At 41.4% G+C, this 26,237-nt stretch overlaps 1 protein-coding gene across 2 annotated transcripts in view; it reads left to right on the top strand.

Moving 5' to 3' along the window:
- The window catches only part of LOC129701066 (uncharacterized), a 49,957-nt gene that overhangs the window by 8,971 nt on the left and 14,749 nt on the right, over positions 1-26,237 (top strand). For both annotated transcript variants that reach the window (XM_055642016.1, XM_055642015.1), the window contains 5 exons: positions 808-880; positions 12,634-12,777; positions 15,922-17,906; positions 19,950-20,181; positions 24,544-24,787. In XM_055642016.1, the coding sequence (XP_055497991.1) occupies positions 808-880; positions 12,634-12,777; positions 15,922-17,906; positions 19,950-20,181; positions 24,544-24,787 (2,678 nt within the window). The remainder of the gene's footprint in view (positions 1-807; positions 881-12,633; positions 12,778-15,921; positions 17,907-19,949; positions 20,182-24,543; positions 24,788-26,237) is intronic.

The raw sequence follows: 26,237 nt of genomic DNA, 5'->3' as shown, positions 1-26,237 counted from the left end.
GCACGTGTAATATTAACTCCATTTTTGTGTCTGCTAACTTGGTCTGAATTGCTGGAAATTTCCTGTAGCTAAACATTTCACAACATTTATATATTTATTTGTTTGATTTCACCCTCTCTAACTGACCCATGGACTAATCAACTATTTATATCATCCATAACTTACCCCCATAGCACCATTTGCCACTTCTATTCAGAGATATTCCCATTACCCCATCCACCCCTTCCCAACATAAAACTTGCTTTCTCTTTGCCTGGGTCAAAGCCAAAGGGTCTTTGGCTTGAAATCTTCCCATAGATGTGGCCTGACATGTGTATCTTATGATTATTCCAGTTATTATGGATATTGATTTAGTCAAATTGTAACTCGCCTTAGCCTACTTCTTACAATAAATACAGTCTAGTAGCACATGTTTTGCATGCAGCACAGTATTTAACTAGAATAAAACCGGTGGCAGAACATGATAACAAATAATTGGGAAGTTAATAGAATGTCATTGTTTATTTCTGGGGAAATTGTTGAGAAATGAAAAAAATTTTGCTTCCGTTATACAGAGTATTGATGACGCGAGGCCTGCAGTTCTGTGCATAGATTTATTTCTTCACTTAAAGAAACTTCAAATCTCAATAATTGCTGTTCCTACCAATCTTCCCATTACTCTCTGTGTGAAATTGTCTTCCTTGAAGTATCTTATCCACCCTCTTGCTATTTATAGAACTACATTGTTTTGTCTTCCAATGGTACTAAAATAATCAAAGTCCAAGCCTCAATTTTTTTTTTTTTTACATGTATGTATGGTTTTCCTAGGTTGTGGGATAAATGAAAATGACAGTGACTGGGATTCAGAGATTTCACTACAGCAGTCTGATCGTGGTATGAGGTGAGACATATGTTGCTTTTGACCTGTCCTTGAGTTCTACAGTGAATCGTGGCTGCGTCACTCTCTGCTCTGCCAGATGGCAAATTCTTTGGATTGGAGTTATATTTAGAAAGAGGAAAGCGTTTTTAAGTTCTGTAAGCCTGCTGATTCCAAATTTACGTTACTTTTGCTACATAAGTCTTGAAATCCTTATCCATCAACAATCTACCACTCTAAGTCTTGAAAGATTTAATTGACCCCATGAGCATTCAGAGCCAATTGCTAGTACGTGTTCTAAAAGTCTGCCACCCTTCAAGGCTACAGTGCTTCAAATGTCTTGAGGCATTATAGCCATGCAATATTTTGTCCCCACTCGATACTCGTAAGCTTGTAGGATGATTATTTAACATGAAATTTGTCCCACTTGGTGAAACATGTAGTATATTTCCATCATCTGATGGGACTATTCCAGAACCTAAGGAATCTTCTGTCATATAGACAGATACAAGCTAATTGTTAAACGTCTCTGTATTTCTCTATTATTAATTTTTGTGTCTTATTCTTAGAAGGAAGTTAGACTAGGACAGAACATACACAGTGGATGACAGGGCCAGGGGGAGTATGTTGAAAGGAGGTACCTTGGGGTACTAATAGATAGTTCACTGAAGTGGGAAGACCTGTAGTCAGAGTGATGAAGAAGGGGTATGGCATGCGTACCTTCATTGACCAAGGCATTGATTGTAAGAGTTGCAGACACATTTGTGTAAAACATTGGTCAGGTTTTAGTTGGACTATTGTGTACAGTCTGGTTATTAAACTATAGCAAGGACCTGATTAAGATAGAGAGGATTCAGAAAAGATTCACAAGGATGTTGCTGGATTGGACGGGTTGCATTATCAGGAGTGATTGGATAGGCTACATGTTTGAGGCTGAGAAGTGACATGATAGAGGTATATAAAATGAGTGGAGGCATAGATAGGGTAGTTAGCCAGAGTCTGTGTTATAAAATAGCAGGTGTCTAAAACTACAGGGCAAAGGTTTAAGGTGAGTGGGGGATTTTAAAGGGAACTTGAAGGGTAATTATTTTCATATAAAGACTGTTTGGTATCTGGAAAAAACCGCTAGAAGAGATGGTGGAGGTGAGGAGGCGTTGGAGGCAAGAACAGTAATCACATTCAAGAGGCACGTTGAATGGGCAAGGCACAGTGGGATATGGAATTGATGCAGGTGTAGATCAGTGCATGTTCCCTTAACCATAGTGACCTCCCCACTACTAACCACTCCCCATTGTCTCCAGTATAATTGTAGTGTCCCCACCTCCAGCTCGCTCTCTAGCTCCTCGTGAAACCCGATCTGACACTACGGGATGCAATGTATGCTGCCCGCATGTCCTCAGCCGTTGGTTCCGTGTCCCGCCCGGCTCCCCAGGACATTAACTTTACCGGTCCAGCCGGTCGCCTGACTACACGACGAAACCCCGCGGCTTTCCCCATGAAGGTCGCCACCTCAACGTCCCCCATGCCGTTGCCCTAACTGTCATTTTACAGCGCATCCCTCAAACGTTTGCCCCGCACAGGGCAAGACCTGTCTTTCCTGTGGCAAACTCAACCATTTTTCTGCCGCCTGCCATTCCCGTGGGAAGCCAGTCCCTGCTCCGAGGAGTCTAAACAACCTCGCCGATCTAAACAACCTTGCACTCCCTGATAGCGCTCTGCTTTCCCAGTACGAGCTGGAGGAGCTCCCAGACTCTGATGCAGTCTCCTCCCATGTAAATGGGATTAGTCTAGACCGGCATGTTAGTCAGTATAGACAGGGTGGGCCAAAGGGCCTGTTTCTATGCTGTACAATGCTATGATTCTCTGATTGTGACCAACTTGTATGTTAGTTGCTATTTTTATATGATTGTAGAAAATATACTGTCTGTTTTTGTAATTATTTCCGTCATCCTTTGTTGAGTTCGTAAATGTTCTCAATCTTTTGGCCTACTGCTAATCTTTGTAACATTGTATATCTTTGCTTTCAATCTGATACCATCCTAGCTTCCTTCACATGAAGTTAGTCATCCTTCACATGAAGCCTTTATTTCTCAATGGAATATATAGTCATAGTCATACAGCGTGTAAACACGCCCTTCGGCCTAACTTGCCCACGCCGACCAACATTCCCCATCTACACTACTCCCACGTGCTGCTCTTGGCCCATATCCCTCTAAACCTATCCTAATCATGTACTTGTCTAAATGTTTGTTAAACATTGTGATGGTACCTGTCTCAACTACTGCCCCCAGCAGCTTGTTCCATACACCTACCATCCTTTGTGTAAAAAAAGTTGCCCCTTAGGTTCTTTTTAAATCTTTCTCCCTTCACCTTATCTTTGCTGAGAGTCATGAAATATGTTTTTTAATGTTTGTTGCTGCTTATCTGCTGTTTTATTTTTTCATCTATTTTCTGGTCTACATTATCTCTGCCTTTATACCTATATAATTATAGTCATAGATTTATGCAGCATGGGAACAAGCCCTTTGGGTCAAATCGTTCATGCGACCAAGATGTCCCATCCAAGACAGTCTCATTGACCTGCATGTGACCCATATCTTGTCAAACCTTCTTGTCTTGTACCTGTCCAAATGTCTTTAAAATAATGTTACTGTTCCTGCCTCAACTATTTCCACTGGCAGTTCATTCTGTATACCGACCACGCACTGTGAAAAGAAAATTGCCGATTAGGGTCTTATTAAATCTTCCCCCTCTCACCCCTTTCTACTTTCCGCAGAGACCATTCCTTTCGCAACTCTCAGTTTAACTCATTCCTTGGAACCACTGAAACCACCCCTACCCAGATACCTTCCGCCAGGAGATACAATACCTGTCCCTATACCACCTCCCTCGACTCTGTCCTGGGACACCGACATTCCTTTCAGGGACATCTGCACCTCCTCCTACCTCTGACTGTACTGCTGTTCCTGGTGTTGACTCCTAGATATCGGCGAGACTAAGCACAGTCTCAGCAATCGTTTCGCTGACCATCTTCACTCAGTCTACCTCGGCCTACATGATCCTCCGGTTGTCAAACACTTTACCTCCCCTTCCCATTCCCATAATGGGCTTTCTGTCCTGGGCCTCCTCCATTGGCAGAGTGAAGCTAAACCATATAACCATATAACAATTACAGCACGGAAACAGGCCATCTCGGCCCTTCTAGTCCGTGCCGAACACTTACTCTCACCTAGTCCCATCTACCTGCTCTCAGACCACAACACTCCATTCCTTTCCCATCCATATACCCATCCAATTTATTTTTAAATGATAAAAACAAACCTGCCTTCACCATTTCCACTGGAAGCTCATTCCACACAGCTACCACTCTCTGAGTAAAGGAGTTCCCCCTCATGTTACCCCTAAACCTTTGTCCCTTAATTCTCAAATCATGTCCTCTTGTTTGGAAACTTCCCTACTCTCAATGGAAAAAGCTTATCCATGTCAACTCTGTCTATCCCTCTCATAATTTTAAAGATTTCTATCAAGTCCCCCCTTAACCTTCTGCGCTCCAAATAAATACCTATCTTGTTCAACCTTTCTCTGTAACTTAGGTGCTGAAACCCAGGCAACATTCTAGTAAATCTCCTCTGTGCTCTCTTTATTTTGTTGGCATCTGTCCTATAATTTGGCGACCAGAATTGTACACCATATTCCAGAATTTGCCTTACCAATTCCTTGTACAATTTTAACATTGCATCCCAACTTCTATACTCAATGCATCTCATATTTCGCTTGTGCAGCTTCGAGTAACCCTTCCATCTCCTCTCTCCCCCACCCTAGTCATCGCACTAGTTTTAATGTTGTCCTGTTGAGTTCCTCTGTCTATTAACTCATTGTCACCTATCCCGCACCCAACAAAGGCCTATTATGTGCCTCCATTTCCTTGATTATCCATGCTTTTTGCATGTCCCATTAATTTCTCCAAATTATGATCTATATCTCTTGTTCTCCTTTCCCCTGACTCTTAGTCTGAAGAAGGGTCTCGATCCATAATGTGATATATTTCTTTTCTCCAGAGATGCTACCTGACCTGCTGTTTCTCCAGCCTTTGTGTATGTTCTCTACTCAGTTCCCTGATACAAGTCAAAGTGCCAAAAGCCTTTTTTCTCTCTCTGTGACGCCACTTTCAGGGAACTATTTAGTTGTACACTGAGATCTCTCTGCTCTATGGGCTATACCAGCGCTCTACTCTTCACTGTGAAGGACCTGCCCTGCTTTGAATTTCCAAAATGCAACCTTAGATTTATCCAAATTAAACTTCATTCGCTATTCTTCAGCCCACTTATCCAGCTGATCAGGAATTTATAGTAATTATCTTTAGATAATTTCAAGACACCTTTCTCAGCCCTAACTTTCTTACTCTTAATTTGAGTATTGACTTCTATCGTGTTTTGATCAAAATCCTGTACTATATCCTTTACTTATACATGTTAATCTTGTCCAGATCACATGAGCAGATCTAAAATAACCTCTTCATTATTGGCTCCACAATGTACTACTTTAGGAAACGGTCATATGCTTTGTACTCATTCCTGCCTTTTCCAATTTGATTTGTCCAATCTATATGATAAGATGTAGAAACAATTACATAATTATTCCAGTACTTTTTCTTGAAAGCTCTTAATTATTCGGGATTGATCCAAAATGTAGCTCAATTTAAGGACCTATAAATTATGCCTAACAGTTCCCTTGCTATTTCTTATCTTCACCCTAACTGATTTTACATCTCGATCTTCTAAGCCAAGATCATTTCTCACTACAGTACTGGTGTCATCTTTTATTAACAGAAACATCCAATATCCTTTTTCTTTCTAACTATCTTTTTGGAATGTCAAATACCCAGCAAAGTTTAGTTCCTAATCCTGATCACCTTATCCGATTCAGATTCAGATTCATCTTTAATTGTCATTGTCAGTGTACAGTACAGAGACAACAAAATGCAGTTAGCATCTCCCTGGAAGAGCGACATAGAATATGATTTCAATAAATAAATCTATTTACATGCATACAGTCATAGTGTTTTTCCTGTGGGAGGTGTGTCCGGGGGGGGGTGATTGGCAGTCACCGAGGTACATTGTTGGGTAGTGTGACAGCCGCAGGGAAGAAGCTGTTCCTGGACCTGTTGGTCCGGCAGCGGAGTGACCTGTAACGCCTCCTGGATGGTAGGAGGGTAAACAGTCCATGGTTGGGTGAGAGCAGTCCTTGGCGATGCTGAGCGCCCTTCGCAGACAACGCTTGCTTTGGACAGACTCAATGGAGGGGAGCGAGGAACCGGTGATGCGTTGGGCAATTTTCACCACCCTCTGCAGTGCTTTCCGGTCGGAGACAGAGCAGTTGCCATACCATACTGTGATACAGTTGGTAAGGATGCTCTCGATGGTGCAGAGATAGAAGTTCACCAGAATCTGAGGAGACAGATGGACCTTCTTCAGTCTCCTCAGGAAGAAGAGACGCTGGTGAGCCTTCTTGACCAGAGTTGAGATATTGTGGGTCCAAGAGAGGTCATCAGAGATGTTGACCCCCAGGAACCTGAAGCTGGAAACACATTCCACCTCCGTCCCGTTGATGTGGATGGGGGTGTGCGTGCCGCCCCTAGACTTCCTGAAGTCTACAATGAGCTCCTTGGTCTTCTTGGAGTTAAGGGCCAGGTTGTTGTCAGCGCACCATGCTGCTAGGAGCTGGACCTCCTCCCTATAGGCCGACTCATCGTTGTTGCTGATGAGGCCAATCACCGTTGTATCATCTGCATACTTGATGATGGTGTTAGTACCATGTACAGGTGTGCAGTCGTAGGTGAAGAGGGAGTAGAGGAGGGGGCTCAGCACACAGCCCTGTGGAACGCCGATGTTCAGGGTGAGGGTTGAAGAGGTGTGCTTGTCTAACCTAACAGACTGGGGTCTGTTGGTTAGAAAGTCCAGTATCCAGTTGCAGAGGGAGGGGTCGATGCCCAGGTTACTGAGTTTGGTGATCAGTTATAACCCTCTCTTTAATGTTTATCAGACCAATTTATTTCTAACCATGCCATGAATTAGTCTATCATGTTTTGAATACTGCATGCATTCAAACTAACAAAGCTTTCATCTGGTAATGTTATCAATGTTGGCTCTATTTGCAGTTCTCCTGTTACATTTGTATGGTCTGCCCTTTCTTGTGCATCAGTGATTATCAATTTCAATATTGCTTCCGCACACTTCCATCTTGTCCTTATCTTATTGTTTCTCAATTTTCACTCATCTGAACCTGAAACCTTGTCACTAACAACAAACTATTCAGTTTAAAACACACTTAACTCTCCACCCCAATCCAAAACAAATTAATTTATCCAACTTCTTAACATAATTTAATCCTAAACTATTTATAAATAAAACTCTAATTTACAACCCTGGTTATTCAATTTACTAGGATACTAATCTCATCCCAATCCAAGTGAAACCTTTTCTATCAGAACAACTCCCTCTTTCCCTGGTACGTAAGCTAATGGCCCAGACATTGAAACCCACAATCCCTATGTCATTCTTTGAGCTTTCTGATCTTCCTGATCCCATGCCAATTTGTCCATGGCTCGGCTAAGGTAAAGTTGCTATCTTTCTGGCCCTCTTTGTAATTTAGACCCTGGCTGCTCTGACTCCCTCAGTGGAATCTTTTTCTTAATCCTGCCAGTGTCTTTGGTTCCATATGAACCCTAACAATGATGTTTCCCCTCCCACTTCAACAATGAGGCGATGTCTTTGGTTTAAACCAGCATCTGCAGTTCCTTCTTACACATGTCTGCTCCCCTGCAAAATCTCCTCAAGGTATATCTACTTTGAAGATGTTCTCCTCCTCTCTCCGACGAGAGTTCTGCAACATCCTCTCTCGCTGCTGCCCCCCCTCTGTGATTCCTTCTGCTCTCCGACTCTACGACCACGTTTTAACCCAGACTCGCTACCACAGCCACATGTGTTTTCTCGGTGCTTGCCTAAGCCTCCATCTTCTACCTCGTGGATTCCAGCTCCAGTTCCAGACATCCCAGTTCAGACCCATCCCGGATTACAGGTACCGTCAGTTGATCTGCCACTTTTCGCAACAGTTCTCCTTCCGTGCTTCTCATTTTCACCCTACAAACACCTTACAATGGCCTGTGTCCTTTATCATCATTACGTTTTTGCATATTTTTCATTCATTGTTCTTTATCTCTCCACATCACCGTCTATATCTCTCGTTTCCCTTATCCCTAACCAGTCTGAAGCAGGGTCTCAGTTTTGACCCCAAACTGTACCCATTCCTTCTCTACAGAGATGCTGCCTGTCCCGCTGAGTTACTCAGCTTTTTGTGTCTATCTTCTTTAACTCTGACATTGGTTTTGCAACAAAGCCTGCAGGAATAATGCTCATGGTTGCATTATCTAACTTACTAACTATACTGTTGCCTAGCAACCCAGCATTCTTTTGCATCCCTCGATTTGAATGCCCCTATTATATTCAGTTTTCTCTTCATCCTTGCGAGTAACAAAGGATGCAGAAATCCAGTACCTTTTCAATAATTGCAGTGACTGAAGCTCTTCGTACATTCTGAATCCCTATTCCTGATTTACTTATAGCCTTGACCTTCTGTCCATATCCACATATCAGATCCAAAGAACTGAAGCTAGGGGATAACACTGCCTCCTGAAACAAAGCACCAAGGTAACATTACCTCTTCCTGCTGCATTACAACACCCGAAGCTTGGACTCCATCTCATTAAATCTGAAAAAAGTTCCTTGTGCTATGAATATTAGATGTTGAAACGCTGCTGTGGATCACATTGGTGTACACCAGCTCCCACATGCTACAGCCACAACATGTCAACTGCCCTATCATATCTGTCAGAATTTATTTATTAGCAATTTATTTCTGTAAGTGGTTCTTTACAACTGTAACTTATAATTCAGTCTAATTTTAACATGAAAATGTAATCACACCTTTTCCACTAGGTATTAATTTTTAGTAAAATTTAGTAATTTTTAGTCAAAGTAAAAGAAGTACTGACACTTTTGAAACATATAAAAGTGGATAAGTCTCCAGGTCCTGACAGGATATTCCCTAGGACATTGAGGGAAGTTAGTGTAGAAATAGCCGGGGCTATGACAGAAATATTTCAAATGTCATTAGAAACGGGAATAGTCCCCGAGGATTGGCGTACTGCGCATGTTGTTCCATTGTTTAAAAAGGGTTCTAAGAGTAAACCTAGCAATTATAGGCCTGTTAGTTTGACTTCAGTGGTGGGCAAATTAATGGAAAAGATACTTAGAGATAATATATATAAGCATCTGGATAATCAGGGTCTGATTAGGAACCGTCAGCATGGATTTGTGCCTGGAAGGTCATGTTTGACTAATCTTCTTGAATTTTTTGAAGAGGTTACTAGGGAAATTGACGAGGGTAAAGCAGTGGATGTTGTCTATATGGACTTTAGTAAGGCCTTTGACAAGGTTCCTCATGTAAGGTTGGTTAAGAAGGTTCAACTGTTGGGTATAAATACAGGAATAGCAAGATGGATTCAACAGTGGCTGAATGGGAGAAGCCAGAGGGTAATGGTGGATGGTTGTTTGTCGGGTTGGAGGCAGGTGACTAGTGGGGTGCCTCAGGGATCGGTGTTGGGTCCTTTGTTGTTTGTCATGTACATCAATGATCTGGATGAAGGTGTGGTAAATTGGATTAGTAAGTGTGCAGATGATACCAAGATAGGGGGTGTTGTGGATAATGAAGAGGATTTCCAAAGTCTACAAAGTGATTTAGGCGATTTGGAAGAATGGGCTGAAAGATGGCAGATGGAGTTTAATGCTGATAAGTGTGAGGTGCTACACATTGGCAGGACAAATCAAAATAGGACGTACATGGTAAATGGTAGGGACTTGAAGAATACAGTTGAACAGAGGGATCTGGGAATAACCATGCATAGTTCCTTGAAGGTGGAATCTCATATAGATAGGGTGGTAAAGAAAGCTTTTGGTATGCTAGCCTTTAGAAATCAGAGCATTGAGTATAGAAGCTGGGATGTAATGTTAAAATTGTACAAGGCATTGGTGAGACCAAATCTGGAGTATGGTGTACAATTTTGGTCGCCCAATTACAGGAAGGATGTCAACAAAATAGAGAGAGTACAGAGGAGATTTACTAGAATGTTGCCTGGGTTTCAACAACTAAGTTACACAGAAAGGTTGAATAAGGTCTTTATTCTCTGGAGCGCAGAAGGTTAAGTGGGGACTTGATAGAGGTCTTTAAAATTATGAGAGGATTAGACAGAGTTGATGTGGACCAGCTTTTCCCTTTGAGAATAGGGAAGATTCAAACAAGAGGACATGACTTCAGAATTAAGGGACAGAAGTTTAGGGGTAACATGAGGGGGAACTTCTTTACTCAGAGAGTGGTAGCGATGTGGAATGAGCTTACAGTGGAGGTGGTGGAGGCAGGTTTGTTGGTATAATTTAAAAATAAATTGGATAGGCATATGGATGAGAAGGGAATGGAGGGTTATGGTATGTGCAGGCAGGTGGGACTAAGGGAAAAAAGTTGTTCGGCACGGACTTGTAGGGCCTGTTTCCGTGCTGTAATTGTTATATGGTTATATGGTTAAACACCTTTGAAATGGAGAGGGAGGAATAAAAAAACTGCAAACAATTAATTTCCTGTCTATTGTGATATTACTAGTTTTTTCTTTTCCTCTATTTATCAAACTCTTGGTTTGGGTTGCTGCTAGTTTAGTGTGGTTTCGAGATACAGCATGAAAACAAGCCCTTTCACCCGTGGAGTCTACACCATCCATCAAGCACCTGTTCTCACTTGTTCTATGTAATCCTGCTTACTCGTTCACAATCTATACACTAGGGGGCAATTGACAGAGTCCAATTAACCTGCAAACCCGCACATCTTTGGGATGTAGGAGGGAACTCAGGCAGTCACAGGGACAACGTGCAAACTCCACACAGAGAGCACCTGAGGAGACCTGGTGAGAAACACCTCTACCAGCTGTGCCATTATACCACCACAACGGTGCTGTGTATTTGTTCAACTCTCATATGTTTGTTTTAATTTTAGAAATGTAACAACTCTTTCTACAGTTCACCAAGTTTCCCCATCAATCAAATCTTGACTCTCAGACCCTGCATAAGCAGAATTCCACGGACCACCCGTCTGTGCTACTGAGCATGATATTAACTTCTCTGGAGATTATCAAAATAAATTGATGCTAGGTTATGAAAGGAAACGTTAGGGAAGCTGGCCAAAAGCTAGATTCATGGTAGTTTTAAAGAAGTGTTTTAAAAGAGGAAAGTGAAGAAAGCTATAATATTTGGTGAGGAAATAGGACCGTGACTACAGTGATTAAAATCAGGGATGAGGACAAAACCAGAATTGAAGGAGCATAAAGCACTTCCAGATTGCAGGACTGGACAAGATTCCAAGTGTTCTGGAGAGCAAAGACGGAAGAGGCATTTGAAAGCTAAGATGAGAATATTAAAATTGACGTACTGTTAATTCAGGATCAAATAGCACACATGTGAATTAGGACATTGGCTGCAGTCTTCAGATGGCAAGATTACAGACAGTAGAACACAAGAGAGTAGGACAAGGTTTTGAATAGTCTGTTTCTATTTCAGATTTAGATCATTGCCAGGGAGAGGGAATTGAGTTTATAACAGCAAACTAAGAGAATGTTATCAGTTAAAATATAGAAGGTAGACAAAAATGCTGGAGAAACTCAGTGGGTGAGGCAGCATCTATGGAGTGAAGGAAATAGGCGACGTATCAGGTCGAGACCCTTCTTCAGACCCTATAGAAACTGGTTTTGTGATGGTGAATAATGTTACTGAGAATGCAACATATAGACAATGGATGGGATATTTTGAGATACATATTTTAATCACAATAACCTCTTGGAATATACTAGGTTGTTTTTTGCATGTATTTTTGTATTTCCCAATTGCATCACAAGTGTATAGAAAAACAATGGGCCTTGGAATCTGTTCCGTTCCTTCTTCTCGCTTTGCCTCTATTAATGCCAGTGGATCAAATCATTACCATGACTTGGTTGCTTTAAGCTAATTTGTGCCAGACATTGAGCAGAGCAGCAGCGAGGTGTCTTAGACAGGACTCATCATCAGTCATCCAAGCCTTGTTCAGGAAACTAGGATGTGTGTGTAGACCATGTATTGTTAACAACTAAACATTAGCGTTATCCAGGACTGAGTGTCAGCAGACCCAGAACTGTTCACTTCAACGGTCTGTTAATTTTAGTCAATTATCCACTCCATTGAAATCAGTGATTTCCTGGATGTGAATAAGGGCATTTGAACTGATTTTGCAAATTCATCTTGCATCAATGAGACATGGTAAAACATTTTGTTTGTCTTCACACATAAATTCTGTCTATTCTGTTTTACAAAGCAATCAGCAGAGGACTGAAGGAGACTGAACTAATAAGTGCCTATGATGTGGAAGGGGCTGATCAATAGAATGTTGCAGAGCTCACCGGTTCTCCTGCCTACTCACTTGCGTCCTTATTGGTTACATTCTTTATTTGAATAGATAATCCTTATTCCTAATTAAACCAATCTTTAATTTCTCCAAAAGGATCATAGGTCATCATGTGCCATAACTCAAAGATGTGTGTGTGTGCGCAGTGTATGTGCGCGCAGTGTATGTGTGTCTGTCTAAGTGCACATTGCAATGTAACTTCACTTAGTCCAGTAACCTGTGTTTGATCCTAATCTACCCAGCAGAAGCTTCGTGTTCTCCAGACAGCTTCCACTGAGTCCCAGGCATGAGCTGGCAAAACAACTGCTGGAGAGAGCTCGGAGGAAGGCCCGAGCTAGTCCACTCAAGGCTGACCACAGTATTCTGCCAGTAGTGAAGAGTTCTATGTAAGTGCTACTCATAGCTTTCTAGGATGAATAAATCCTACCACAGATGAATGGCCAGAAGATTCACAATTTACCCCAAAAGGTTGCAATATATGTAAATGAATTTAACTGCATATAATATATGAACAATATCTTATTATAAGATCACAGAAGCATGAGTAAACAATTCAGCCCACAATCCTATTTATCAAGAAGGAAGGAACAGCAGATACTCCTATAGAAAATAAATCACAAAATGCTGGAGTAACTCATCCTTTTGTAGTTGGGGGAAGGGGGGGGACGAAAGCTGGTAGAGAGGAGATGTGGTGCCTGTCAAGTGATAGGTGGATATAGGTAAGGGGGGATTTTGATAGGCAGATGGTTGGACAAAGGCCGGAGATAAAAAGATAAAAGGTATAAGACAACGATTGAAGAGCTGTGAACATGAAGAGAAAACAGAGGAAGAAATGTAAGGGAAGGGGAGAGGAGAAATAGGCGTGAGTCCAGATGGAGGAGAGGATAGAACGGGGCGTGGATTGGTTAGTTACCTGAGTGTACCTGATTTACAGTGTTCCTAGTTTACAACCCAACGATATGAACATTGAATTCTCCAATTTTAGGTAACTTGAGAACTGTTGTAGAACAGAGAAACTAAAGGGGAATCAAGCAACCGCAGATGCTGGTTTACAAAAAAAGACACAACTTCCTGGAGTGACTCAGCAGGTCAGGCAGGATCTCTGGAGAATATGGATGGGTGATGTTTCAGGTTGTGACTTTTTTTCAGTACAAGGTATATAATTCCATTAAAGTGATAACGCAGGTTGATAGGGTAATGAAGAAGTAGGCATGTTATGTTACAGCTGTATAAGATGTAGGTAAGACCACATTTGGAGTAATGAGTACAGTTTGGATCACCTTGCTATTGGAAGGATGTTATTAAAAAAGGTTTATAAGGATGTTACCAGGTCTGGAGAGTTTGAGCTTTAAGGAGAGGTTGGCTAGGCTGGATCTATTTCCCCTGAAGCTTAGGAAGCTGAGGGATGTCCTTATAAAGGTTTATAAAATCACATGGGACATCGATAAGACGAATATCGACAGTCTTTTTCCCCAAGGTAGGGAGATCTAAAACTGGAGGACATAGGTTTAAGATGAGAGGTGAAAGATTTAAAAGGGACCCGACAGACAACATATCAAAAAGAGGGTGATGTGTATATGGAAGGAGCTACCAGAGGATGTGGTAGAAGTAATTGTTATAATTACATTTAATGGACACAGAGACAAGTACATGGATAGGGAAGGTTTGGAAGAATATGAACCAAGCACAAGCAAGTGGGACTAGCTCGATTGGCCAACTTGGTCAGCATGGACAATCTGGGATGAAGGGTCTATTTCTGAACTGTGCAGTTCTCTAACTCTATGAGAAGCAGTCTTATCTTCATCCCAACTAAGTTTACCCTTTCATTTGAATGCTGAAGAACAAGTAATGGAGACTGTAAATGGATCAGCCTTTTGAGTCACTAATTGATTGAATCTGCTTGATGCGTGTAATTCATTTGTAAATATTTTAAACTAATTAATTTATATTCTGCCTGGAGAGGCTGTGGTGAGCAAGGGGTTTTTGTGCAGTGGATGATTGGTGTAGCAGTAGGTGAGTGTTTCCACATTCTTTTATACAGGACAAGAAAAAGACCCTTTGGCCCATCGTGTACCTACCTACCTATGTATAGTAACTTAATTTACAAGCAATTGAACCACAGCCTTGTATGTTGTGGCAATTAACGTGCTCATCATGTGCGGCCACAGAAACATCCGTCTGCTCCCGCTTCAAACCACCATAGTTTCCCAGATGCCCTTCCTCCATCCCCACCCCCCGCAGTAAAACTAGCGGTGGTAGCCACTTGCCTAAGTCTGAAGAAGGGTTTCGGCCCGAAACGTTGCCTATTTCCTTCGCTCTATAGATGCTGCTGCACCCGCTGAGTTTCTCCAGCTTTTTAGTGTGCCTAAGTCTACTACTCTGCCCAGTGGTCATCTACTGCTTTTCTGCCTGTGCAGCCAATAAATGTGGGGTGACCAGCTCCCTAAATGTGCCGTCCACAGTACCTTTACATCATGGATGTTTTATAGTCCATTTACAACTCCATCTGTGCATTATTGTCAGGCAGGAGCTGCAGCTAGATATACTTCTCAAACACATGGCCACAAGGGACACTGGAATTCTCCCTGATTTACTATCAAATAATGTGGAAACACTCACCTACTGCTACACCAATCATCCACTGCACAAAAACCCCTTGCTCACCACAGCCTGCATTCTGAAATTCTTGTACCTCAAGATTCACTGTGCAGAATCACAGGAGGGTGAATAAATTAAATGAAAACCTGGAAACAGGGGGTTTGTGTCCTCTCCAATTGGGTCAAGTTATTCTGTAGGCATGGCTACAGTTTGATTTCACATGGGGTCTGGTCACTATTAAGGTCTTGTTACACCTTGATGCCAATTCTCAGGATGAAATGTTAGCTCATTTAGTCTTTTGCATCTTTCCATGTAAGTAGGATTGGTAGTGAGTCCAGGTGGTGAATAAAGCTTGGTTCAATGCACAGTATTTACTAGCAACACAACATTGGACAGTGTTGGAGTGGCACGCAACAATCAGTGTATTGCACAGCATACAAAGTTAATTTCACAGCAGAAATAGAAACGATAGCAACTGCTCTTGTGAGGCTAATCACTCTATAAAAATGCCTTGAGTAGAGAATGGTAACGAATGTTAGGACATTATGCAAACAGTTATATTCCAAAACATTGTTAGGATAGAGAAGAGAGCATGCTTTATTTTAGTGATTTTGGCTAAGGATACATATTGATCAAGGCATTGAATAAAAGTATAGACTGCTTAGAAGTATTTTGTTATTCTCCAAAATAGTGTGGGTAACAAGATATTACTATTCAACCTCTTGATCCATGGCTAATGTATAGACAGTAACATCCGAGCTATCGTTTAACATTATGGAAGCATTATTGTCAAGGAAGAGTACGGAATTAAGAGCATGTAACCATGACAAGTAATCTATCTTCACTTCCTGGTACAACCTTTAATCTCCGACTGCTTCAGCACGTTGCATATCTTATTTTGTAATAACTACGCATTTCTTCATTTTCTATAGGGAAATTGGCACAAATGGTGTCTCTTCACCAAAGAAAGGCCTTTTCTCCAGAAAAGGACGTTCATTGAACACCCAAACCAGCTGCAACATCAGTGACTCCTCCAGCGCTGAGTCGCATTGTGGACTACGCAAGAAGCTAAGTCAGTCGCCAAGCCATGTAAGGTTTGAGGATGAGTCCACCCAGGAGGCTGAAGTCCGTTACCAATTCCACAGGAAGTGTGGCCTTGAGTCCTCAGTGCGACCCATCCCAAGGGGATTGATACAAAAGCCTGGGATTCCATCCTATGGGAATCCAGGGAAGGAGCATATGTCGAGAGCTGAATCGGGGAATTACAACAAATCTTTCAATAAGAACGCTGAAATTACAGAGAGCTGGAGTTGGAAAAGTGCAGCAAATCCAATTTCCACTGGAGCAACTGGAGAAAACCAATTTGGCAAGGCCAGCAGGCCTCGTGTAAATACAGCAATGTGCATTGATGGGAAGTGTAGCTGTTGTGGCTCTTACATCATTTCAGGTACCAAAGCCATCTGCCTTGACCCTCCTTCTTATGAATTTCCAGATGCTAGTGTACTTAAGCAATGCAGTGAGCCTCAAAGACCCAGTTATCACAAGCTCCCTATATCTAATGCAATGGAGGTGGAAACTAACCTTGGTATGGAGGCTCCAGATGTTGGAGTCTTGCCTCCCAGAATTGTACCTTGCTGGGTTCTCCCTTCACAACACAGAATCAGAATTGAACCAATAAAAGAAACTTATATAGGGGAGATCACTTCCATTGATGATGTGTCAGTAACTGAAGAAAATGCTACCGACACTGCTTTCCAAGAAATGAAAGAATTCAGAGAGCCTAAGATTGTAACATACTGCTGTGCCATAATATCAGGGAGCAATGATAGCTCAATTAGAAATAATGTTGAACTGAATGCCAAAGGCATAAGGAAGTCAACTAGATGCACTGGGGAGTACACTGTTGAAAAAGAACCAGTAAGCATAGTGGCTGATTGCAATTTAAAGCCAAGAAGAAAACCCATCAAGAGACAAGAGGATGGTCTCCAATCTGTCCACTGCCAAATAAGCAGCATTCAAGAGTTAAGAGACTGTGCTGAGTCTGACCCAATGGCCAGTGTGTTGATGTCAAAGCACAGTCACATATCAAGGCTACCCACAGAACAAGTTGTGGAGGTTACTCCCTTTTCAGCACAGCTAGATACTTCATTGTGTCCATTCATGAAGTCAGTTCAAAGTTCTAAGCACAACACAGAGAACTCCACCTTACACTGTTCGTCACTACCCCAACAAAAGGACACAAGCTCGCTCAGAAATCGCCAAGTCAAGGACATTCCTGCTTTTTCTCATGCTCATAGCAGATCCAGGATGCCCAATTCCCACTCAATTAATATATTATATCTCACACAATTTGAAGAAAACACTTCTGATCAAGATTCTCTTTCCAAGAGGCCAATGATCAACAAAGTCAATGTAACAATCCAGTCCAACTCCCAACAAAACCAACTGCCACCAACGCAGAAGAACAATTCGTTAATACAACTGGATACATGTACTTCTCAGTACAGGCTCATTCATTTAAATCCAGAGGAGAATAATGGACGACCATCTGATTCTCAGGCCGTTCCAGAAACGCTTTTGCTTCAACCTCAACACAGTCCTACTGATCCTGATCAAAATTTGCCAAATAACCACACTGATGTCAGGCCAATCCCTTCAGCTAACCCCTCATTGAATTCTGCTATTCGGATGCCAAGGAATTACAATGGTGGCTATCAAAGTTCAGAAGGTTACCGATCAGAAGTTTGGAAAAACTCAGAAATATCTGAACAGGTAACTGACATGAATGATGGATTGGTGACCTCTGAACATAAGACAGCCATCAAACACTCCAAAAATCAGAATTGCCTTATTGATCCTAATCGGGCAACTGTCTCCTCATCCAAACAGAAAACTGAAAAACAGAAGGACAGAACAGGTATGTGGGAGATTGATATCAGCTACTGAATGATTTATCATCTACTGTAATGTTTGGAGCTAATTATTTAGAAGTTGAATTGAATACTGTCTATTATTTTCAGTGCCAGGCAGTCTCCTGCATTTCCAGTGTGCTAGGCAGTAAGAACAGTCAGGTTACAGGCCAGAAATGTTTCACCCTTATCTTATTTAAGCAAGACAGCAGGAGGCCAAGGGCAATATCTTATAGTAATATCTCCACTTTAAGTGCAAATAAAAGGTATGTTTGAAGCCCTTCTTATAGTCATAGAGAATTAAAACAGGCCCTCATCTGTACCGACCAAGGTATTTTTTTGAGCTGGTCCCATTTGCCTTCATTGACAAAATTTGTTGTCCACCTCGATTTACCCTAGAGAGAGTAATCGTGAGACACATTCTGGAATTGCTACACTCTGTAGAAAGTATTCATACAGTCTGTGTAAAATGTTCCAGTATATGTTGATAAAGTATCAGCAATATTCACCCACCAGGATGACATGTAACTTGGAAAGTGTAAAATGACTTACTGCACACACAAGTCTTTTACTGTAACTGTTTATTAAAGTAACTAGTTGGCACTATGCTGTAGCTGTCCGTGGTCATCACTGGAGCTAGAGAGCGAGCTAGAGGTGGGGACACTACAATTATACTGGAGACAATGGGGAGTGGTTAGTAATACGGGAGGTCACTATGGTTAAAGGAACATGCACTGATCTACATCCTTCCTCTTAGAAACAAAAGCATGGCAGGTACTATACAGAGTGACCACGGCTCATACGCTACGAACACCACCCGCACCGGTAACAGTACAACACTATGCGAGTTCCCCGTAGCGGACAGGCGGCCTGACCAGCCGGCCAGAGCGGGTGCGTAAACCGCCCTCCTCCTCATCGTCGGGAACAGAAGGGACAGCAAATGATGGTACTCCATCACACATACTCGTGCCTTGTCAATTATTCAAATGTTTGAACAGTCAGGTCACAGACAATGAATGTGTCTGACCTGCTCTTATACAGTGGCCATAGTATGTTGCTGGTCCAGTTTTGTTTGTGGTTATTGGTGACCTCCTGTGAAATCTACTGTGGGTAATGACAATAGCACTGAATAGCACCTTAGTCGGCATAATTAAAAGGATGCCTTTGAAAAGTAAAAAAAAACAAACATCAAGCTCACCTGTATCCTGTTTAAAAGATGTGTGGACCTCAGCATCCAACACATTAAAGAGACCCCTAACTGACAGGATTGGATTTAACCTTTAACAGTTTGTCTGAGGAAGCATGGCTAATGTTTCCCTCTACAGTAAATTACATTGAGAAAAGTACTGATGTAATCACATCACAGATTGCTGGCAAGAGTCACTCGTTTATTAATAAGTTACAGATCATTTGAAGTGACGGGTCTTTTAGAGAAACTTCTGCCCATGCTTAACCAGAGAGAATATTTCAGTAATTCTGCTTGAAAAGCAGAAAAACTTAGTAGATCACTCACTGCTCGCATCATAAAATCTTGTACTACATTGGAGATATTTGGTCTTATTGTTGGTGTCAGCTCTTTGGTGAAGCTATCAAATTAATGAGAGTCACATTGTAAGATTATATTCAAACAGAATTAAAGTTATAGGTAAAGTATGGGCAAAAGCTTTATTTAGAGAGTTGGTTGTCATTCATGTACAATGTTAAATATTTTGTATTGATTTACTCATATTGTAGTTTAACACTGAGGTGAAATTTCTCTTGAAGAGAACAGCGAGTTTCTGGAATTATCTACCCCCAGAGAGTGTAGAGGCTAGTATTTTAAAGCTAAATAGACTTTTGAAATATTGGGAAAATGAGGGCTTTGGGTTAATGGCACAGAAGAGAAGTGGCTTATGGCAGTTTAGCCATGTTCATATTGAATGTCAGAATTGGCTTGAGTGGACAAATAGTCCACTGTTGCTCCTATTTTCTTAGGATCTTGTGCTCTGTTTGGTATAGATTAAAGCAATGGGACTCTGGGCAAACCTCATCTTATTCTCTTCTTTTAACAGAAAGTCAGCCTGTGGCAGTGAGAATACAACCTCAAGACTCTACTTCCAGTTGGGAGTCACTGACATCTTTGCCAACTTTGCTCCAGGAAGAAGACAGCGGTTTGCCCAAGCTTCCTCAGCCAGCAACCAGGGATGGTGAGCCACTGTTGCCAGTGATTGGGACAGCAGACTGCAGAGATAGACCCATTCACCATCCAGACAGTAAACCTTCAGATGACAATCAGCTGCCACTGTGAGTTAAAGCTCTCATACTTTCTGAAGAACCCCCAGGTAAATTGGTAATTTTGTATAGCAGGTTATTATAGGCCTCAGGGTAAATGCCTGGTGAACCAGCAAGGAAATCCTGAGACTGCCTTTGCCAATATTGATTCTTGGTTAGTAGGAAGGAAGGGCTGGATTAGCATGTCTTCTGAGGTGATTAATATCCAGATTCTCTACCGTAAGAGCTGCCTAACTTCATCTGGGATTCCCTTAGGAAATCATATATAATGACAGTCAATGTTTTGGATGATAAATGAAGGGTGGACACAGCTTTGGGACTGGAGGGTATTTGATGTAGGGCATCAGGTGCCAGTTGTAGATTAGTTGATAGCATGTTTACCATTTACTTTTGTGTTAGGAGATTGGGGGTTCCACTCTGGAGCCCAGGAAACTAGATATGCAAATCTAATGCAGTCTTTCATGTGGACTGCAATATAAAAAATATGTTTATTCTACAACCAACATAAAGCTAATTGTGTTGTTTATGAGGCTTTAATGTGTTCATTTTGGCTGCTCTATTTCCTCACTGTCATATTGAGACGACATGTTGAAAGGGTTTAATTAGCTGTGAGGCACATCAGAAAAATCAACACGGCCCAAAATTGTGAAATATGCTGCACGAAAAAAGGCTTTTTTCTAAAAGGAACAAATTTACAAATATTGTATACTTACAATGTAGCCTCATTATAGGAAATGACTAAAGAAAGCTAGAACTATCGTCTTTAGAGCAGAATGTGGACACTTTACAGACATTCAAAATTACAAATGGTCAAGAGTTAAAAGCGTTTTATTGTCATTTGTCCCAGATAGAACAATGAAATTCTTACTTGCTGCAGCACAACAGAATATATAAACATTGTACACTGTAAACAATATGATGAACGAGAGAGGGAAAAGAAGTTCAGTGTGTGTATATACATACAGATATTCACACACACACACACACACACACACACACACACACACACACACACACACACACACACACACACACACACACACACACACACACACACACACACACACACACACACACACACACACACACACACACACACACATATATATATATATATATATACATTTCAGGTTTCAGTTGGCATACTATGTTCAGTATTCTTCTCCTCATATGATGGATGAAACTGATGCTTCAGGCAGCTAAAAGGTAGAACCACCAGAATAAATCCCTTTATCAATGTAAGCTAAAAATACTTCACAGTAAAATAGTTGAGCATCTATATATGATTGAGATTTATAAGATGATGATGATAGAATTAGATTATGTGAGAATAAATAGTTTGAGTTAAATGTGATAAAGAATGCTACAGATTTTATGCTATTTAAGGTAAGGTTACATTGTACACAAAATAAACGGTGGCACAGTGGTGCAGTGCTAGAGTTGCTGCCATACAGCGCCAGAGACCCAGGTTCAATTCTGACTACGGATGCTGGCTCTACAGAGTTTGTACATTCTCCCTGTGACGGCGTGGACTTTCTCAGGGGGCTCTGGTTTCCTCCCACAGTCGAAAGACATACAGGTTTGTAGGCTAATTGGCTACTGTCAATTGTAAATTGGTGCTAGTGAAGGGTAGTGCTAGTGTACGGGGTGATTGCTGGTTGGCGTGGACTCAATGGGCCGAAGAGCCTGTTTTCATGCTGTATCTCTAAATTCTAAAGTCTAAACGCCAGAACTGGTAAAGTCTAAAATGCCAGAAACACTCAGTAGGCCAGGCAACATCTGTGGGATGCGAAATAAAGTTAATATATCAGGTTGAAGCCCCTTCATTAGATATGAGAAAAAGAAAAACATTTCAAGAAATGGATAGGACAAAGTGCATTACTCTGACATGGTGGGGGTGGGGCTCCATGGGGATACGCTATAAATAAAGTAATCTAGTTGATGGTTCATGGAGCAGTTAGAGAGAAAGAATTTGATCAAAAAATAATTAAATCTATGAAATGAGGACAGTTAAAGTGAGAACATAAATGAGAACATAAAAGGTGCAAGATGCAGTGCTGTACGACATATCTGACAGGCTAGTCTAATGGAAGGGACTTTTTGCTAAAATATTATCTGTTTTTCTTTTTTGTTTGCAGCAATTGCTCTCAACAATTATTATCTATCAAGAATACAATAAAATGTACAGTATAATGATCCTTAGATGTAGAGGCCTTAAAATAAATCAATGAGATCAATTAACATCCCGAGTCAAGCAATGTGATGCATCATGAGAACCTGCAAACTATTTGAATGAATCAGTGCCTGCCCTAATCCGTAGGAGATCATTGAGGTCAGCTTTTTGATTGACTAATATCTATCTTGATTAATTATGATGAACTTTAATCAGAACCATTCTGAAGACAATTGTTGAAAGCCTACTTTCAATTTGAAGCCTGCTTTTCGAATGATACAGACTGAACTCCTTATCATGCGAGAGAGGAAAAAGCCGCAACTTACCTTGACAAAGTTGGCAAGTACACATATGCTGTTGTGGTATACGTGAATTACTCTAAATGTTGAGTTTCATATTTCTCATGGATAAAGATTGGATAAAAATGCAGCATTAAATAAATAAATTATTACTGGCAAACAACAACCAGAACATTAGGTGTCACTCTGTCCCCATTCCATATTTTGGTCAATGAAGTGACTTCTACAGTTGGGTAGCTAAAAGGCTATGGCTGACCTTGCTGCAGACTCCATTTCTTGGAGGACGACCTTGTAGATGCTGTGTTTCTTGTAGTCATGAAGGGAGATCCTGTTTTCACTTTAGTATCTTCATCTATCTGGGCCCATGCAGTGGATGAGTAGCTTTTCATTAACCAACAGTTTTCATCTCAACTTCTGACTGATGGAATACACAAATCGTATTAGGTCATGGAGTACTGGAACTTTTACCCACTATGAAGCAGTTTATCAATGGGAATTGCATGAATGCCAGCATCTTGACATCTGACATCTTGATGGAGGATAGAAACTGCGTGTACTAAAGTGGCATTGGATTCATGGCAGGCCTGCCATATCGCAGATTACACGAATACCATTAGAATCTTCAGAAATGCCAACCCTGCATTCAAAGCATTCAATCACACAAATCAACTGTTTCCATACTGAGGGCTACAGTAATCTCCTGGGAATCTGCTCTTTGTTTACATATGACAGTAATCCATTCCTGATGGAGAGCAATCTCTTCCCCACTAGCATCTCTCTATGCCCTCGTGAGAGCAACGTGCTGTTGAAGGTAGTTAGCAGAACTCTGATGAGTCAGATTTGGTTTACACACAATGATGATGGCTTTAAATGATCTCCTGAAACCTGAGAAGGTAATGATTAGAATAGTGATCCTGCTGACAATGGCATTTTGCTGAAAGTGATCTATATAAATACAGAACCGTTCAGAATGAATAGTAATTTTGATGAAGGAGGGATGGATTTTAACGTATGATAACTTGCATCCATCTGATTGGCATTAGCTGAGCTGCTCATGCTAGCTCTAACCATGAGAGGGCCCTCATCCTGTTTGCTCTGCCAACTTCACCTAAAAGCAGAAACTTTACCTAAAATATGAGGTGCTGTATTCATCGAATTGCAGCTAAATTGGCAAACAATCAAATGACATATGCCTCTGAAAATAGGTCTGTGTGGAGGGGTGATGTTGAATGGGGATGTTCCTGAATGTAGAAGGTCATAATTCTTTTAGTAATGGTCTTTGTATTTCGCGGCTGCATACCTGGCTGGCATCTTATTCACTATCTGCTACCAGTTCCTGTTTGAAGGTCTCTTGGACTTCATTGAAGAAGCAAATTTCATCTATAATATTCTTGAGATCCTGGTCAAAAAACTGAGGTGCATGCTTCCTGGCCTTCCCACCATCCTATACTGTCCTTTCAAGTGGTCGTTAACTGTGCATCCGAATGCTGGTCGCTCAATTAAATTGATCTTATTGCATTGGTCACAAGAGTAGCTTTCCTTCTTTACCAATGTTGCACAACTGCACTTGTGTCGTACTAGATTCATGACTGAAAATGGTGATCCTAACCTTGTAGAAGGAAACAGCATTCAGAAAACATGCAATAATGTTTTATCATTCCTGTTATGAAGCTCAGAACGTCTAGGCCCCTGTGTTTACTTCACTTTCTTAGTATTCCCATTGCATCTCGCCAGATGAGTAACCTATTCCTTGTCACACATTCCAACTCCTGGGTGACCCCTTGGTGATTCCTCTCATACACACCCACTGTATATATTAAACCAGCTTGTGTAGTTATAATGTAAGGTGCAGATGAGATACAAGTGAGCACTGGCTGAATGACATTATGGCTTCTTATCCAGCACCTCCAAGGACAATGCTAGAACTCAGCACTTTACTGACAGTCAACACAAGCATCGATCCTTTATGAAGGCTTTCTTTACAACAATTAGACACAACACGGTCAGTAAATTGAACCGGCTCCGATCATCCAGTATGGAGCAGATTAACTGCCAATCTACAGGGGACATGTCTGGGGACCTGAGGTGTGAGAAGACCAGCGGACATGGCTTGAGGAAGACTCCTTCTCTGCAATCACTGCGACTGGTGGGTATACCTGGCTGGCATCCCCCCCCCCCCCCCCCATTTCCGTCACCATTAGCCACTTTAGCTCCTTCCAAGATTTTTAAGTTCAAAAATTGAGTCCAAATATAAATGTCTGAATAGGCTTGAGTTGTCACTCCAGAATAGAGAAAGTTAAGAGGCGACCTTCTAAACCTGTTTTTGAAAAGTGTTGATAGATCTGATCTCTATCCTACCTCGACTAAAGAACACAACAGCACACCTCTTGCATTGCCATGGACTTTTAAAATTGCACTTTGCACTAATATCTTGATTTTATTTGTACAGTCTGATTTCTTTTTACTGTCTTGCATAACTTCATGTATAATTTGTCAATGATTTGTGTTTTTCTATGTTTCTCTGTGTGTATGTGCTTGTAATGCTACTGCAAGCCATATTTGCATTGTTCCTGTACCTCACTGCAATAAACTTGACTTGACTTGACATGATGTTGAGACAATTATCAAAGAATTGGACCCAGTTGTACATTCATGTACATGGAGAAAATAACCTGGTACTTTTGTGTACGATTCCCCTTGCAAACACAGCAAGTGTCAGTCATGCAACGGATGACATAATCAAACTTGCAGTGGCCATTTTCAAAGTTAATGAACCATAGTGTGCAATTTCACAAAACGTGGATCCTGTCACAGATTCTCAAAGAACAGGAAATTAAATGGTCCCAAGTGTGACATTCATGTTTCACTCACTGCCGCTGCCAGTTCATTTTGCATTGTTCGGTATACATGCAGAATATGGTGTTGTTCTCTTATTGCCAAGAGCAGTGCATCTATGTGCAAGATTCTGTGAAAATTGCCGGACTAATCATTGCATACCACACGGAGACAGACATAGGGCCATTTGCAGAACAAGACTCTGACAGTGCATTGGATCTCGTGGGGACTGGCCACACACCTTGATATTGTTGCTATATATTGATGTCCCCCTTCCCCAAGTGTAAATATACCTCCCGTCCCCACCCCCTATTTCCGTCACCATCACAGCAACCTTTTAAAATGACAGAGAGAGATTATTTCACATTTGTCTGTCTTCTCACTGGTCAACAAGTATTCAATGTAGCAGCTATGAGCTCTACGTATTTCTCCCAGTGGGAACTGCTCTTTACCTGAATCTGTATGAATACTGCCACCCTTTTAATTCATTTTTGCCCAATTTTGTGAATTTATGGAGGTAATCTGAATATGCATTAGAGATATGTGGAGCGCATGTTAATCACATCAAAATTCTTGAGGGAGAGCTGAATAAGTAAATGAGGGAAATAGCTTGGGTCGGATGAAGATGTGTGGAAGGGGAGACGAGGAGTATTTGTGAATTTTTCTGTTAACAGTGATGTCATTCTCATCACCTTGTTACATTCAAAGCATTGAATGCATGGGGTAGATAGTACATGAGCGCCACCAGGTGGGAAGCCCCA

This window comes from Leucoraja erinacea, chromosome 10, assembly GCF_028641065.1.
Source record: "Leucoraja erinacea ecotype New England chromosome 10, Leri_hhj_1, whole genome shotgun sequence".
Classification (NCBI taxonomy): Eukaryota; Metazoa; Chordata; class Chondrichthyes; order Rajiformes; family Rajidae; genus Leucoraja; species Leucoraja erinaceus.
This window is presented reverse-complemented; position numbering and strand designations above follow the sequence as displayed.